The following is a 14,001-nucleotide window of genomic DNA, read 5'->3' as shown; positions in this document are numbered from 1 at the left end:
TAGACACTTTTTTTTTACTAGCCTAACAATGGGGCATGATCTGTCAGGAACAAGGTGGGACTTTTTGGCGATGGGCATAGTTTACATTGCAGCATCATGTGCCACAAATGCATACATTTTTGTACAAAATTCAGACATAAAGTAGGGCTACCAATAGGTGTTGTAAACTTAAACTAGACAGTCTAAAGATGCACAAGTGTTGGTTCCAACAGTAAGTAAGTAAGGTATATAGGCTTGGAAAGTATAGTCTGTAATTGGATTGAAAACTGGCTGAAAGACCGTGTCCAGAGAGTTGTGGTCAATGATTCCTATTCAGAATGGTCCTGGGTTATAAGTGGTGTATCCCAAGGTTCAGTGCTTGGTCCTCTACTATTTAATTTATTTATTGATGATATCGAGGACAGGATTAATAGCAAGATTTCTATTTTTTCTGATGACACTAAGCTATGTAGTGCTGTGCAGTCTATGGAAGATGACTTGATGACTTGATTGGGCAACTTGATAAAAATGAGGTTTAATGTGGGCAAAGGTAAAGTTATGCATCTTGGTAGTAATAATCACTGTTTTTCGCATGTCCTAGGGATGTAACACTGGGGGAATCACTTGTATAGTAGGATTTGGGTGTCAATGTCAACTAGCTGCTTATAAGGCCACCATGATATTGTCATGCATTAAACGAGGCATGTAATTCATGGGGGAGGGATGTAATACTACCATTTTACAAAGCGTTGGTGCGGCCTTATCTGGAATATGCAGTTCAGTTCTGGGCACCAGTCCATGGAAAGGATGCACTGCAACTGGAAAAAGTACACAGGAGAGCGACTAAACTGATAAGGGGCATGGAGGGTCTTAGGAAGAAAGATTAAAATAATTGAATTTATTTAGTCTTGAGAAAAGACGTCTAAGGGGGGACATGATTAACCTATACAAAAATATAAATGGGCCATACAAAAAATGCGGAGAAAAACTGTTCCATGTAAAATGCCCTCACAAGGGGGCACTGCCTCCGGCTGGAGAAGAATAAGTTCAGTCACCAGAAGCGTCAAAACTTCTTTACTGTAAAAACTGTGAATCTGTGGAATAGACTTCTTCAGGATGTGGTCACAGAAGGAACAGTGGACAGTTTTAAAAAGGGTTTAGATGAATTCTTAAAAGTAAACAACATTAATGCTTATGAAAATGTGCCTTACTTCCTTCTGGGATTCGTGTCCCCATCTATCCCTTGGATGAACTTGATGGACTTATGTCTTCTTTCAACCGTATTAACTATGTAACTATATGTTACTTCTGGGACCTACTACTACCTCCAGAAGGTGACTCGTTGCACCCAGCCTGGGGTGGAGAAGTGGCCTCACAAGGGAATCTCTCTCCATTCACTTCAATAGCACTTCTGAAAGTAGCCAAGCCATAGCCCTCATTTATCTTCTGAACTTCTACTGAAGTGAACAGAGACAACCGGTCATAAGCGGCCACTTCTTCTTTTCCAGCTGGGCACAACAGGACCCCATTTTGGGCAGTTCAAAGGGAGTGTTCTTTCTGCTGCAGCTGAGGGGATGTTTCCTATCACAGCTCAGGAGGCAGTTGAAGGATGAAACTGAGCATGTGCGGCCTTCTCAGTGAGCCGGAAATAGAAATAAAAAACAAACAAACAGAAGGTGGTGCTATACAGATACATTTTGTTGATTGCCTCAGCGACTATGCTAAATTTTTTATTACATGCAATTACAAAAGTATTTAGATGCAGGAGCCTGCTTGAAAACTGTATAATTTTTTTTGTAGGACAATCCCTTTAAGATAACATTGGGAGTGCAATTATGTGGGAAACAAGGAGAGGGAAATGGGAACGACCTTCTATGAGGTTAGGAAAAAAAGTCTACTTTCTATTCCCTCACAACAGAGCCACTTTAGCTTATGGGATGTATCTCAGAACCTTTCAAGTTTAAAAAGACGCACTATAATATCTAACACAGCCAGAGGATAATACTTTAGCACTTTTTCTGGGGAATAAAACAGATTTTTTTACTTCATACAACCCTCTTAATTGTGGGAAATTAAACTACTTATTGACACGAAAAAAAAAAACGGATTCACGCAGAGATTTTCCACAAGGACATTTTATTTTTATTTTTTTCAGTTGCTCTTTAGCAACAGCTCACAAAGTGCCTTTAACAAGTGGCACTACACTGTAAATATAAACTATCCTTCTGTTAAGAGTTTGCATAATCTTAAAGGGGTTGTCAAGTCTCAGCATAGTCCAGCATTAGCTCATCAGCAGGGATCTAACAACCTGCATCCCCCACCACTACAAGGTTGATGGAGCTACACCAGAACAGCTGACTGACGGGGTGCAGGGTGTTAGACCCCCACCGATCAACTAGTGATAGCCTATCCTGAGGATAAGCCATCAATTTGCAAACACTGGACAACCCCTATTCATATTTTTTAGTATCATGCAGCACATTTTAAAACTGTACCATGGAAATAATATATGTCTGAAAAACTCTTAAAGTAAGACATGCCTTTTTTCATTTGATATACATTTTTGATACTTTGGTAAGAATGTGCTTATTCCATACTGTGTGTCTGCTTACTAATGACTATGAAAATGGAACCTAGCCATTATATGGGTTCAATTTATACAGACCAAGTAAATGTATCCTCGCTATTTTATTTACTGCTTTCAGTGAAATGTAGGCTAATAGAATTATTGTAAGAAAATGCATAATACATGCATATACGCTCAACACAATATACTGTATGCATAATGCTATAAGAAATGTAACTGTGTATAGACCATATGTTTCTGTGTTTTATTGTATGGCTTGTATACACTTATATTTTCTCAGACAGCATATAGTTAAATAATAGACAATACATAAATCACAAAGAACAGCATATCTTCAGTGGTCTTTACTGCTTCTGATTTTGTGTTCATATTGCAGGAACAGCAACCACTATTTCCCTAAATACCAGAGTAATTCATTATTCAACTGTCGTGGGAGCATTGTTCTGTAGCAATATGTTATACTGCTTCTTTCTACCAGCCCACTTCATCACTGCCAACACAAATCCAGCTACATGCTTTTTTGTAGAAATCAATCTCTTGTGTTTATTTTATATCAATATGAAGTATACTGTCTATACTGACATACAGACACACTAACATATGTATATATATATATATATATATATATATATACCAATCAGTCTTAGCACTACACTAAAATCACTGATAACTGAAGGGAATAATTGGTTATCTTGCTATAATGGATTTATTAGGACTTATTTAGATGAACAAGTTTCCCATTCTTTGTGTAAAATGGACAACACCCAGACTGAAAACCGACACATTAAAATCAATGGACCAATTCATATGTTATTATTTTTTCAATGACCATCAGTCCCCGTTTCTCAGGCCTCTTGCACACGAATGTTGTGCATCCGTTCCGTGCATTGGGGACCGCAATTTGCAGTCCCAAATGCACGGGCAACGTCCGTGCGGCGACCGGGATGGATCGAGACCTATTCAACTTGAATGGGTCCGTGATCCATCCTCACCGCAAAAAAATAGAACAAGTTCAATTTTTTGGTAGTGCGGAGGCACTGACAGAAACACCACGGAGGCACTCTGTAGTGCTTCCGTGGGGTTCCGATCCATGCTTCCGTTCCACATCTCCGTGATTGCAGACCCATTCAAGTGAATGGGTCCGCATCCGTGATGCGGAGAGCACCCCCGCCGTATGCGGGCCACAATACGGCCACGGGCACACGACATTTGTGTGCATGAGCCCTTGTGCTGGAGCAGCCCATTAAAGTTAACAGGTCAGTGAAAAAAAGCTGACAGCACACAGGCACCTGTGTGTGGTTCGTTTCCACTGAGGGTTGAGGGGTGCTTTCTTCATTTTTTTACCACTGATGTGAAGACAAGATGACATAATTAGAGATCAGCGAATCAAAGTTGACAAAGTGGAATTCGATTCGAATTTCAGGAAAAATTAGATTCGCACCAAATCCAAATTTCCTCATGTTTCGTGGTAACGATTTGCATTTTATCCTAAACTGGCTGCTGCACGTTTTAGAACACGGAGCAAGGATCTCTGGGAACAAAGGATCACAAACAATTTCATGCATGCAGCCAATCAGCAGCCAGCCAGCCCCTGTGATGTCACAGCCCTATAAATAGCTTCAGCCATCTTGGATTCTGCCATTTTCCAGTGTACTTAGTGCAGGGATAGACGTCAGCAGGCTGTAGGGACAGTAGTGACGTTGGCGAGTGACATCACAGTTAGTAACGTCATCACACCGCTGTCTTGGGTGTGTGTGCATGCGTAGGTGCGCATAGGTTAATGAGCGGCCGGCGGCCAATGTGCTACAACATGGGATTGAAAATGTGCGCATGGCAAATGCAAAGAATATGTGTAGTGACGGACTGGCAGTGTGGGCGAGACTGGAGCTCGATGTGTGTGTGTGTGTGAGGAAATTAAGTAGAGTGGCTAGTGGGCGCGAGATATGAAAGGGGAAAAGAATGGTACCAATAAATAAGGGATGAACTAGTAAATGAATTAAATAATATGAATGAATAAATATGAAGCAATATGAAATATGAAATATTATGAAATGCGTAAAGGCATAGGAGGACTATAATCTGAAAACACAATATTACATACTGTACATCAATTAACTTATCTCAATTGACATGAATTTAAAAAATGAGCACATATCAATATGAAAAAATATGAAAAAAGACAAATAAAAAATTTAAAACCAATTAATAGGTAAATGCATAGAAAAAATATTTTTACAACAGTAAAGAGGAAAAAATTATTTTAAACATAATGAGTTACAGCATTAACCCTTTATTTCTGGACTTTTACCTAATTAGGTTTGCCTTTATTCATTTCCTCACTCATTTATTTTCTGTACGGTGTATACCAGTTTTAACTTAAGAAACTATGTATTAATTGCATATCCCGCTGAAAAAGGTGTAATGACAGCCTGAAACGTCTGGGGAACGCAATATGGCTAATATACTTTGTCTATTCCTGGATATAAACAACACTGAATGGAAAACGAAGTGATGTGTACATCCTTTTGACTATTAAAAATAATTGCATATATTCTAACGGGAATGCTGTGGATATTCCTAATCTCAGATTATTTTTTTTTCTTTCACGAGCACCTGGAACATATAATAGGAGTGCAGATCACATGCCTCCATAATTTCACCACTCTGTGGTCTCCTCATGCTGCTGCCACATCACTAATCTCTGGTCTCCTCATGCTGCTGCTACCTCAACATTATTTCACTTTACCACTTTGTGGTCTCCTCATGCTGCTGTCACCTCAACACTATTTCACTGGGCCACTCTTTGGTCTTCTCATGCTGTTGCCACCTTACCACTCTATCATTGGGCTACTCTGTGTACTTCTCACGCTGTTCCCACCCTCCCCACCCCATGACTGGGCCTCTATTTTGCCTTTTTGGCCTGGTTGACATCATCATTTATTTAACCCTTCTTCTGATCTGTCAGAAGTTAGGAAAAATGAGATGCACAACGGATCCTGTCTATGTAGCTGTAAGGCCTAAATGACATAGTTCCTATTTTGAATCAGAATTGGCTTATGATTTGATAGCCAAAAGCAGGAGTGGGTAAAAAAAACACAGAAGAAAACATGCAAATATTCTATTCACGTTTGTCATCTCTGTTTTGGATCCACTCCTGTTTTTATTTTTTTGTTTAAAAATACTGATGGATTACTGACCAAATGCTGACCGAGTGAAGGTGGGTGCCAAATTATTGTTCTGATGGATTGAAGGAAGGGCAAAATAATCAGTGACGTCAACACAAACTAACTGCTAAAACCCTCTCCCCTCTGTTGGTGGGCTCTACTTGTATAAGTGTTCAATAGAACAGGTTCTGTAGACATCTATGTGGAATCAGCTGACGACGGTGTAAAAGGAGTGCGCCTCTTCTTGACGCAAACATCGACCTGTAAGACTGAGTTCATACTTGAGTTATTTGGTCAGTTTTGGCCCCGTGACTGCCCAAATAAGTAAAGAGTGCAGTGATTCTAAGAGCGACGCCTGTCATCTGCATGTCATACAGACTAACAATATTGTTTCACTACCACAGCAGACTCCCTATGCGTGTTACTGCAAGACACAGTGTTCTACACCACTATACCCTCTCTCTGCAGCCAGGAAATAGCTGTTTTTTAATGGGATTTGCCATGAATAAATTCAGATTGAATCAAATACTTTTGGAAAATTCGGTGAACCAACCGAATCAAATTTTTGAGAAATTCGCTCATCTCTAGACATAATGATGCCACACAGATCAGTATTACAAACTGAATGCAGTGGAAAACTATTTAAATTCAACAAGGATGACAAAATATCAGTTTTTCACAGACAGAACATGTACAACTTTTACGTTGTTTTTCTGAGTAAATCCTTAGGCCAGTTACACACAAGCGTGTTCACTATAGAAGGTATGGTCCATAGGATAACCATATTTCTTATACAGACTGATGCTTGTCTGATTCAAAGTCATTACACCATAGTGATTTATGATGCTGTGAGTTTCTGCCCAACCGCAGGTACAATGTATGTGCAAACATTATGGGACAGTAGACTTGAGCTAAGGTAAGAACTCACCGCATTATAAATGACTGTAATGCAGTGACTTTGGTATTACATTGAATGTAAAAATGTTTAAAAATATCTTATCATTAGAAATAGGCAACTGGGGTTTGGGTCTTCCGAATCGGTCGACTGATTCTATTTGGGCCCTAATAAATTCTGACTGAATTGAAAGTGCTCCAGTAATGACTGTAATGCAGTTAGTTTGGGTCAGACAAGCAGTGGTCGGTCTGAAAAATGTGGCCCTCACACAGACTGCTTTTTCTGGACCAATGATGCTAGTGTGTAGCTAGCTTTAGGCAGCAGGTGAACAGTTAGTTCTTGAACCTTTGTTGGAAATAGTAAAATGGTCAAGCTTAAGGATATTATCTATTCTGACAAGGGAGAAATTGTGATGGCTAGACAACTGGCTGGACTTGTGGGGTGTTTTCTGTATGCAGTGGTACCTTCTAACAGTGGATGGAGAACTGGTGAACAGGGACAAGTTCAAGGGTAACCGAGACTTACTTAACAAAGAACAATGAGCAGTATTTTACTATTGATGGCCTATGCTCAGTATAGGACACCAAAATTTAAAACCACACCCCTGCCGATCCGCTTTTTTGGGGTGAGCGTCAGCATCAAAACTTTTACTTTGGAAGTGAGAGCTGGTCTTCTATCCTATCCTTTCTCCAAATAAGGTTATTCTGTCATGCTTGTATAGTATTTACGATATTCTTAAAATGTTTAAAGGTAAAACATAAATTATTACTAAATTAGTTTACTTGTACTTTTTTTAGGCATGTGAAAATAAATACCATATAATAATGCATGAAAGAGGAAACATGATCAAGCACAAGAATCTCGGTAATTTAAAATCTATTATTTATCTAGTCCACGAAACACACAGTTAGAAATGGGCTGATTTAGAAGCTACAGACATATTTTTATTAAAGATATTTAGCCATAGAATAGCATTCTGAAACTCAAACCCATTTAAATAACTTGATCAAGATCACATGATGACATTCCCATCAACCTGCAGTAAAAACTACAGGTTAAACCTGTAGTAAAAACTATAAGTTTTAAAGCTAGAAAAGTGGTCTTATTAATTTAAATCCCCAAAAAGAAAACATGTACACCAAATTGAATCATAAATGTAAAAAGAGCAGCACAGTACTCCAACATTTCTGCTCCTCCATGGAGTTTTTCTTAATGAAAATACAAACTATATTCGTATTTCTTAGACTAGAATCTGCATTTCTTTCTCTTAAGGTGCTTTGAAACATTTTGTTTGAAATTGCGGAAATACATTTTGCTTTATGCACCAGCAATTTTGCTGCAGCAAAGAATATAACATATTGGATTGTGTACGGTATCATATTAAATATAATAAAAATAAAAAAAAATCTGATCATTAGAAATGAGCAACTGGGGTTTGGGTCTTCCGATCGGTCGACTGATTCTATTTGGGTCCTAATCAAATCTGCCTGAATTGAAAGTGCTCCAGTTAGTCTGAAAATTTATGTATGAAAATGTATGTATGACATTCTGAGGTCTCCTATGCAAGGTATTTTTTCTCTCTAGTCTTTAATTTTTTTCACAATTCTTTATTATTATTTTTTTCTCCCTTCCTCCCCCAAGTTAGACCCAATCAAAACACCAAAAATTCTGATTCAGATGCAAGTTCAGGTCGAATTTGATTTATTTAGAATCAATTTGCTCATATCTACTGATCATTGGTCAATGTCATAAAGTTAGATTACTTAACTGTTACTATGGGGCTGTAAAAGGGAAAAAAAAAAAAAGGTCTTTGCAGTGCCACAGTCATTCAGGGGCTTTGTTTTGGTAGTCCAAAGACGGACATTGGCCGACATTTACTAATACTGTCTAAAAGTAAGACAGAGTAAACTCCAGATTTATCACAGTGATTTATGCTGGATGATAGACCAGGCACAACTATATACTGTCCAGTCTAATTTTACTCTACCTGTTTGTTGGCTTAATTTACTAATAAAGCTGTGCCGATATTTTGGCTGCATTTTCTGTTGCATGGTGCCACATTTTAGCCACACCCCTTCTCTCTAAGTCAGGTCCCTTTGTCTGATAAGTCAAATAAATTTGTCCCACACAGGTTAAGAAATTTGGTACAAACAATTTATAACAGTTGGCGGAATTCTGTTGCATTTTGATTAGTACATCCCCCTCATTGTTTTCTAATATTTTACCACCCCTTTAAAAGGGTTGTCAAGCCAGGACAAATTATTTAAAAACAGCTCAGAATATTCTAAAATAACAAAATAAATCATTCTCCCCTTATCAATATTCCAACTCCCCGGGTCCAACATTGTCTGGGTCTCCTGCCCGTCTCTACTCCCTGCTTCCTTTCCATATGGACATTTGACTGTAGTGGCCAATCACTGATCACAGTGGTGACCCGTTAAAGCCAGCAATTGTCTGCAGCAGTGAAAGCAGAGATTGACATGGGACACAGGAAGTACTGGAACGGGAGCAGCAAAGAATCTGTAAAGTGATCCTGACTTATATTGTTGGTACAAACATTAATGGCTGTTTTAAAAAAATAACAATGTCAGCTGGGAAGATACCTTTAATGTTCTAAAGTCATCAGCTGGTATAATCTTTTTTTGGAGTTTTAAAATTGCATAAAAACAAAGAACAGTTGTAACACAGATCGGAGGCTTATGTTACTTACCTCTTCCTTCTTCTTGTTCTCTCATAGTTCTCCCTTTAAGAGCTCTGTTCCATGTACCTCCAAGGTCTCCTTGCTTACTCCTCTCCAGAGACTCTTTTCCTGATGTTTTGAACCATGGTCCATATCTCCGTGGCATGCTTGGTGACTCCGGGGCTTCCTTAAACACCCTACTTAACTGGGCTGTTCCAGGTTCCTGGAGATCTCCTCGATCACTGATGCCATTAATCAAGGTCTTTTCGCTATCTGACACAATATGTTCCCCTTCAAAAGTTGCGTGCAAAAATACAACACTTCCAGCCGTTAAATATAAGATTATGAAGGTGAAAAAGCGTACAGGCTTCCGTCGAAAATACCTCTGAAATTTTGCAATTATCTTGGCCATATCTTGTACATTATCTGAGTTTATTTTAAAAGCCTTTTTAGTAGTTTAATTAATCACAATATTCAACTTCCATTTCTGCCAGATTCCATTTACAACATCCTCTTTTATAGACACAAGCAGAATATTTAAGCGGAAATAAGCTGTTTATGAAAATATATTGCAATTTCAAAATTATCTGGAGGAGAAAACACATCTTCGCACTAAAAAGCAGCGTGCTGTAGAAATAGGAACAGATTTCTTTTCAAGTGACTGCGCTGTGTATTCCATCTCTGCTCAGTCAACTCCTAGCCAATAAAGGTTCCAAAGAGGGACCCTAGAGATGCCATTGATGGACAGATCATTTTAAGAAAATTGAGAATATGAAGCTGGTTTGAAAGCTGATCAGCTGACACAGCTCTCTCTCATTCTCTCTGCTTTCAGTTCCTGAGCACAGATTCTTGGAAGCATCGCTTTAATGGAAATGACACCACTTCTTTTTCTGTAAAGAAGAAAGGTCCCTGGATACAAAATACTCAGAGGAACCCTTTGTTAAATAAACTGTCATTCACTTTGGTCCAAGATGAAAATGCTGCACCTACAAGGCAAATAGAAAACAACCTCATTAGCCATTTGGGACATTTCAGCCTAAAAACAGGAGAAAGAAAAAACTGAATATTTTGTACAACAGCAACAAATTGAGATCTAAAACAAGAAGATGTAAAAACATATTCATGTATCTAGGTTAACACTATATCATACTCGAATGAATGGAATCTATCTATCTTTCTATCTACCTATGTCATTGTAAAATATGGCCCTATATTTAATGGTGTTTTATCATGAAGTTCAGTCTTCAATATAGCTATCTTCATATGAACATGAACCTGTGGCACAGAATGTTCTCTCTGGTCTGCAGGCAACATATTAAAAAGAGGAGCCGACTAGATTGAAACAAATCAGTAACTTGTGGTTTATTGATTTACATCCCTGTTTCTCATGGACATAAGAGTCCAGTGGGCTTTATTGACTCCATGATTGACAGCATTCCTTGTGTGGATGTTCATACAGAGACAGTTGTTGAATCTTTATTAGGACTACAAGTCAAAAATTATTTTCCTACAACTCTACAACTAATGTTTAATACTGAAAGCGGGTTCTGCTTCTATACTAATGACAGCCATATCAGGATTCACAGAAGCACTTGGGAGCAGCTACTGCCATCATGCATAGTGTGGTGACACATCTAACCAATATTAGGTGTCATGGTTTAATGTGCTATTAGTTACCATGGCTGTTTCCGTCTAATATATTCATGAAGGAAACATTGACAGCCTTCAATGTGCTCTTCAGGGTATCTAGCATTGCCTCTGGCCAGCTCGATCGCCAGATCTCTCCCCCATCAAGAATGTCTGAGTCTAGTTGGGGAGACAGGGCTCCAATGCAGAGCAGCCAACAACCACCTTGGCTGAACTGCAGGTCCAAGTTAAAAGAGCTTGGAATGACATACCACAGGCGGATATACAACATGTGTATGATTGTTACCATGTCAGAGTGGCAGCTTGTATTGCAGCAAGGTAAGATGCCACCGACTACTATTGTGAACCTGTCTCAACACATACCCCGCTATAGAACTTAAAATAAAGTGTGCACCACCTTGGCTATGTGACCATTGACAAAGCACCATTAGTAGTTTACATGATGTCTTTCTCGACCACATCAAGTTTTCCAGGTATTCTTTTTTCATTTTCAGGTAGTATATATTATCTGCCTAGTTGATACCGCTCTATAACATGCTTCCTGCATATTGTACAGTATGTTCAATGGGACAAGTACTAAAACTAGTGATTGCCATGCAAATCCTCACAAACACAAGCTCTTAGCTTGTAATCTGCAGTGGTTTCAAGATAATTTTCCATATCATGATTGATCTCTCTATGTATTTACAATGTTTACTAGATAATAACATGTAAGGGTACTTTCACACTTGTTGTATTGTGAGGATCCGGCAGGCAGTTCCGGCACCGGACCTGCCTGCCGGATCCGGAAATCCATATGCAAACGGTTATCATTTGTAGACTGATCCCGATGCAGAAAGACCAGATCCGTCAATGCGGCAATTTTAATGCATTTCTAATGCAATTCTAATGCATTTCAATGAAAATTAATGCAAGTATTCCGGAATTTTGGACTGAGAAAATACTGCAGCATGCTGCGGTATTTTCTCCGGCCAAATACCGTAAGAGGGACTGAACTGATGCATCCTGATGCATACTGAACGGATTGCTCTCCATTCAGAATGCATTAAGATTAAACTGATCAGTTTTTTTCCGGTATTGAGCCCCTAGGATGGAACTCAATACCGGAAAAGAATAACGGTAGTGTCAAAGTACCCTAAGAATGCTACAAATATGAAAATAGCAAAATAGAAGGTCAGAGTCTTCCCCATGGCCACCTTTGGCAGCAAGTAAAGGCAGAATTTGAAAATAATGAGGGAGATTTACTAACGAAAGTGCACCAGAATTCTGCCACAATGTGTGCCGAAAAACTAGCATACATGTCTTGCCAGGGGCGTAACTATAGGGGAAGCAGGGGAAGCGGCTGCTTTGGGGCCCTGACCCCCAAGGGGCCCATCCAGGAGGAGGAGGAGGACTAAAAGATTTTGTCAGGGCCCCCTCAACAGTATTACACAATGAAATGATATACAGTGACAGTATAGACAGTGTACAAAATAGATGGAACAGCTGCCGGGCCTGGTCTGAGAGAGCAATCTTTACTAGCCACAGAAATGGGGGCGGCATAAAAGGAAGGGGTTGTGAAAAAATTACTGGGGGATGGGGGCCCCATTCAAAAATATGCTGTGGGGCCCAGTAATTTCTAGTTACGCCACTGTGTCTTGCACCACATTTTCTACATATTTTAGACAATTTTTTTAACTTGTCTGATAAGGGAGCATGGCTTTGCTGAAAAGAAGAAGTGGCCTAGCAGAAAAGGGGAATGGCTTAACATGCGACAACATTTTGGTTCAAAATTCTGATATAAAGTAACCCTAAGGATCCGTTGTTCCGTTTTGAGCTCTGTTGTGTTTCCATTTCCGTTCTGTTTTTCCATTCTGCTTTTCAGTATGGCAAATACAGTATACAGTAATTAAATAGAAAAAATTGGGCTGGGCATAACATTTTCAATAGATGGTTCTGCAAAAACGGAACAGATACGGAAGACATATGGATGCATTTCCGTATGTGTTTCTTTTTTTTGCGGACCCATTGACTTGAATGGAGCCACGGAACATGAATGGACATCTTTCAACGGAACGGAAAAATGGAAATACGGAAACGGAATGCTTACGGAACACATTCCATTTTTAATGCAGAACCATTTAAATGAATTGTTCAGTGTACGGACCGTATACGAAACACAAAAAAAGGCCCGTACACTTGTAAAAAAAACTTTTGTGTGAACCAGGCCTTAGTATGTTACTATGTCCCTCCCTTTCTTGATATTGCAGTTAACTGCCTTCAATTTACTAGTATCCCTTTCCCTTTCCTTTTCCATCTGTACACCCCACCAGTGAGTGTAAATGGACCTCTTAAGTTCTGGCCAATAGCATATACAGTACTACATCTAGTTACATATATTGTGAAATTGATCCTGTGGGGGAAATTTATCATGGCTAATACACCCAAATTCTGGAATTACGACTTTTTGGAGTTATTCATGCAAACATGTGACTTTTTGCATTTTCACATCACTCCAGTTTTGAAAAGTGGATTGAAATGGGGTGTGGCTAGCTATGGAAATTAGTTTCACTCCAGGTTTATTGCTGCAATTTTTATTTTTATTTTTTTAAGTCACAAAATCACTCCAGTAGGCAAGAAGCTGCAGTGAAATTTAAAATATAAGTAGTGTGACAGTAGTGAGAGGTTTGTCAGGGAAAACAGGTATTTTCCTCCCAGCATGTGCTGCTGGGCTGTTTTACAGCCAGGTGAGGTCAAATACCGGACTGGATTTTAAGTGCCTATCCTATAGGCAGCTGGGCTCACAAGCGAGGTCTCTGTGTTGGGATCTGGGAGCCTTGTGTCTGGATGAAAGCTTGCTTTTTTTTCCTCAATCTTGTGAGTCCCATTGAGTTTGTGACATATATTATACCATACCATAATTATTTCTACCTATTACTGCTGTTATAAATAGTCCAATAAAAACATCTCCTTTCAAAAACCTTAATTTTCTAATTTAACCACTTCCCGACCAGTGCCGTACTATTACGGCCTGCTGATCAGGCGGGTGCAGGAGCTGCGCCCGCCCAAT

At 39.2% G+C, this 14,001-nt stretch overlaps 1 protein-coding gene across 5 annotated transcripts in view; it reads right to left on the bottom strand.

Moving 5' to 3' along the window:
- The window catches only part of WSCD2 (WSC domain containing 2), a 448,422-nt gene that overhangs the window by 295,579 nt on the left and 138,842 nt on the right, over positions 1–14,001 (bottom strand). For all 5 annotated transcript variants that reach the window (XM_044275806.1, XM_044275805.1, XM_044275807.1 and 2 more), the window contains one exon: positions 9,336–10,291. In XM_044275806.1, the coding sequence (XP_044131741.1) occupies positions 9,336–9,717 (382 nt within the window). In that variant the 5' untranslated portion in view covers positions 9,718–10,291. The remainder of the gene's footprint in view (positions 1–9,335; positions 10,292–14,001) is intronic.

This window comes from Bufo gargarizans, chromosome 1 (genome assembly GCF_014858855.1).
Source record: "Bufo gargarizans isolate SCDJY-AF-19 chromosome 1, ASM1485885v1, whole genome shotgun sequence".
NCBI lineage: Eukaryota > Metazoa > Chordata > Amphibia > Anura > Bufonidae > Bufo > Bufo gargarizans.
This window is presented reverse-complemented; position numbering and strand designations above follow the sequence as displayed.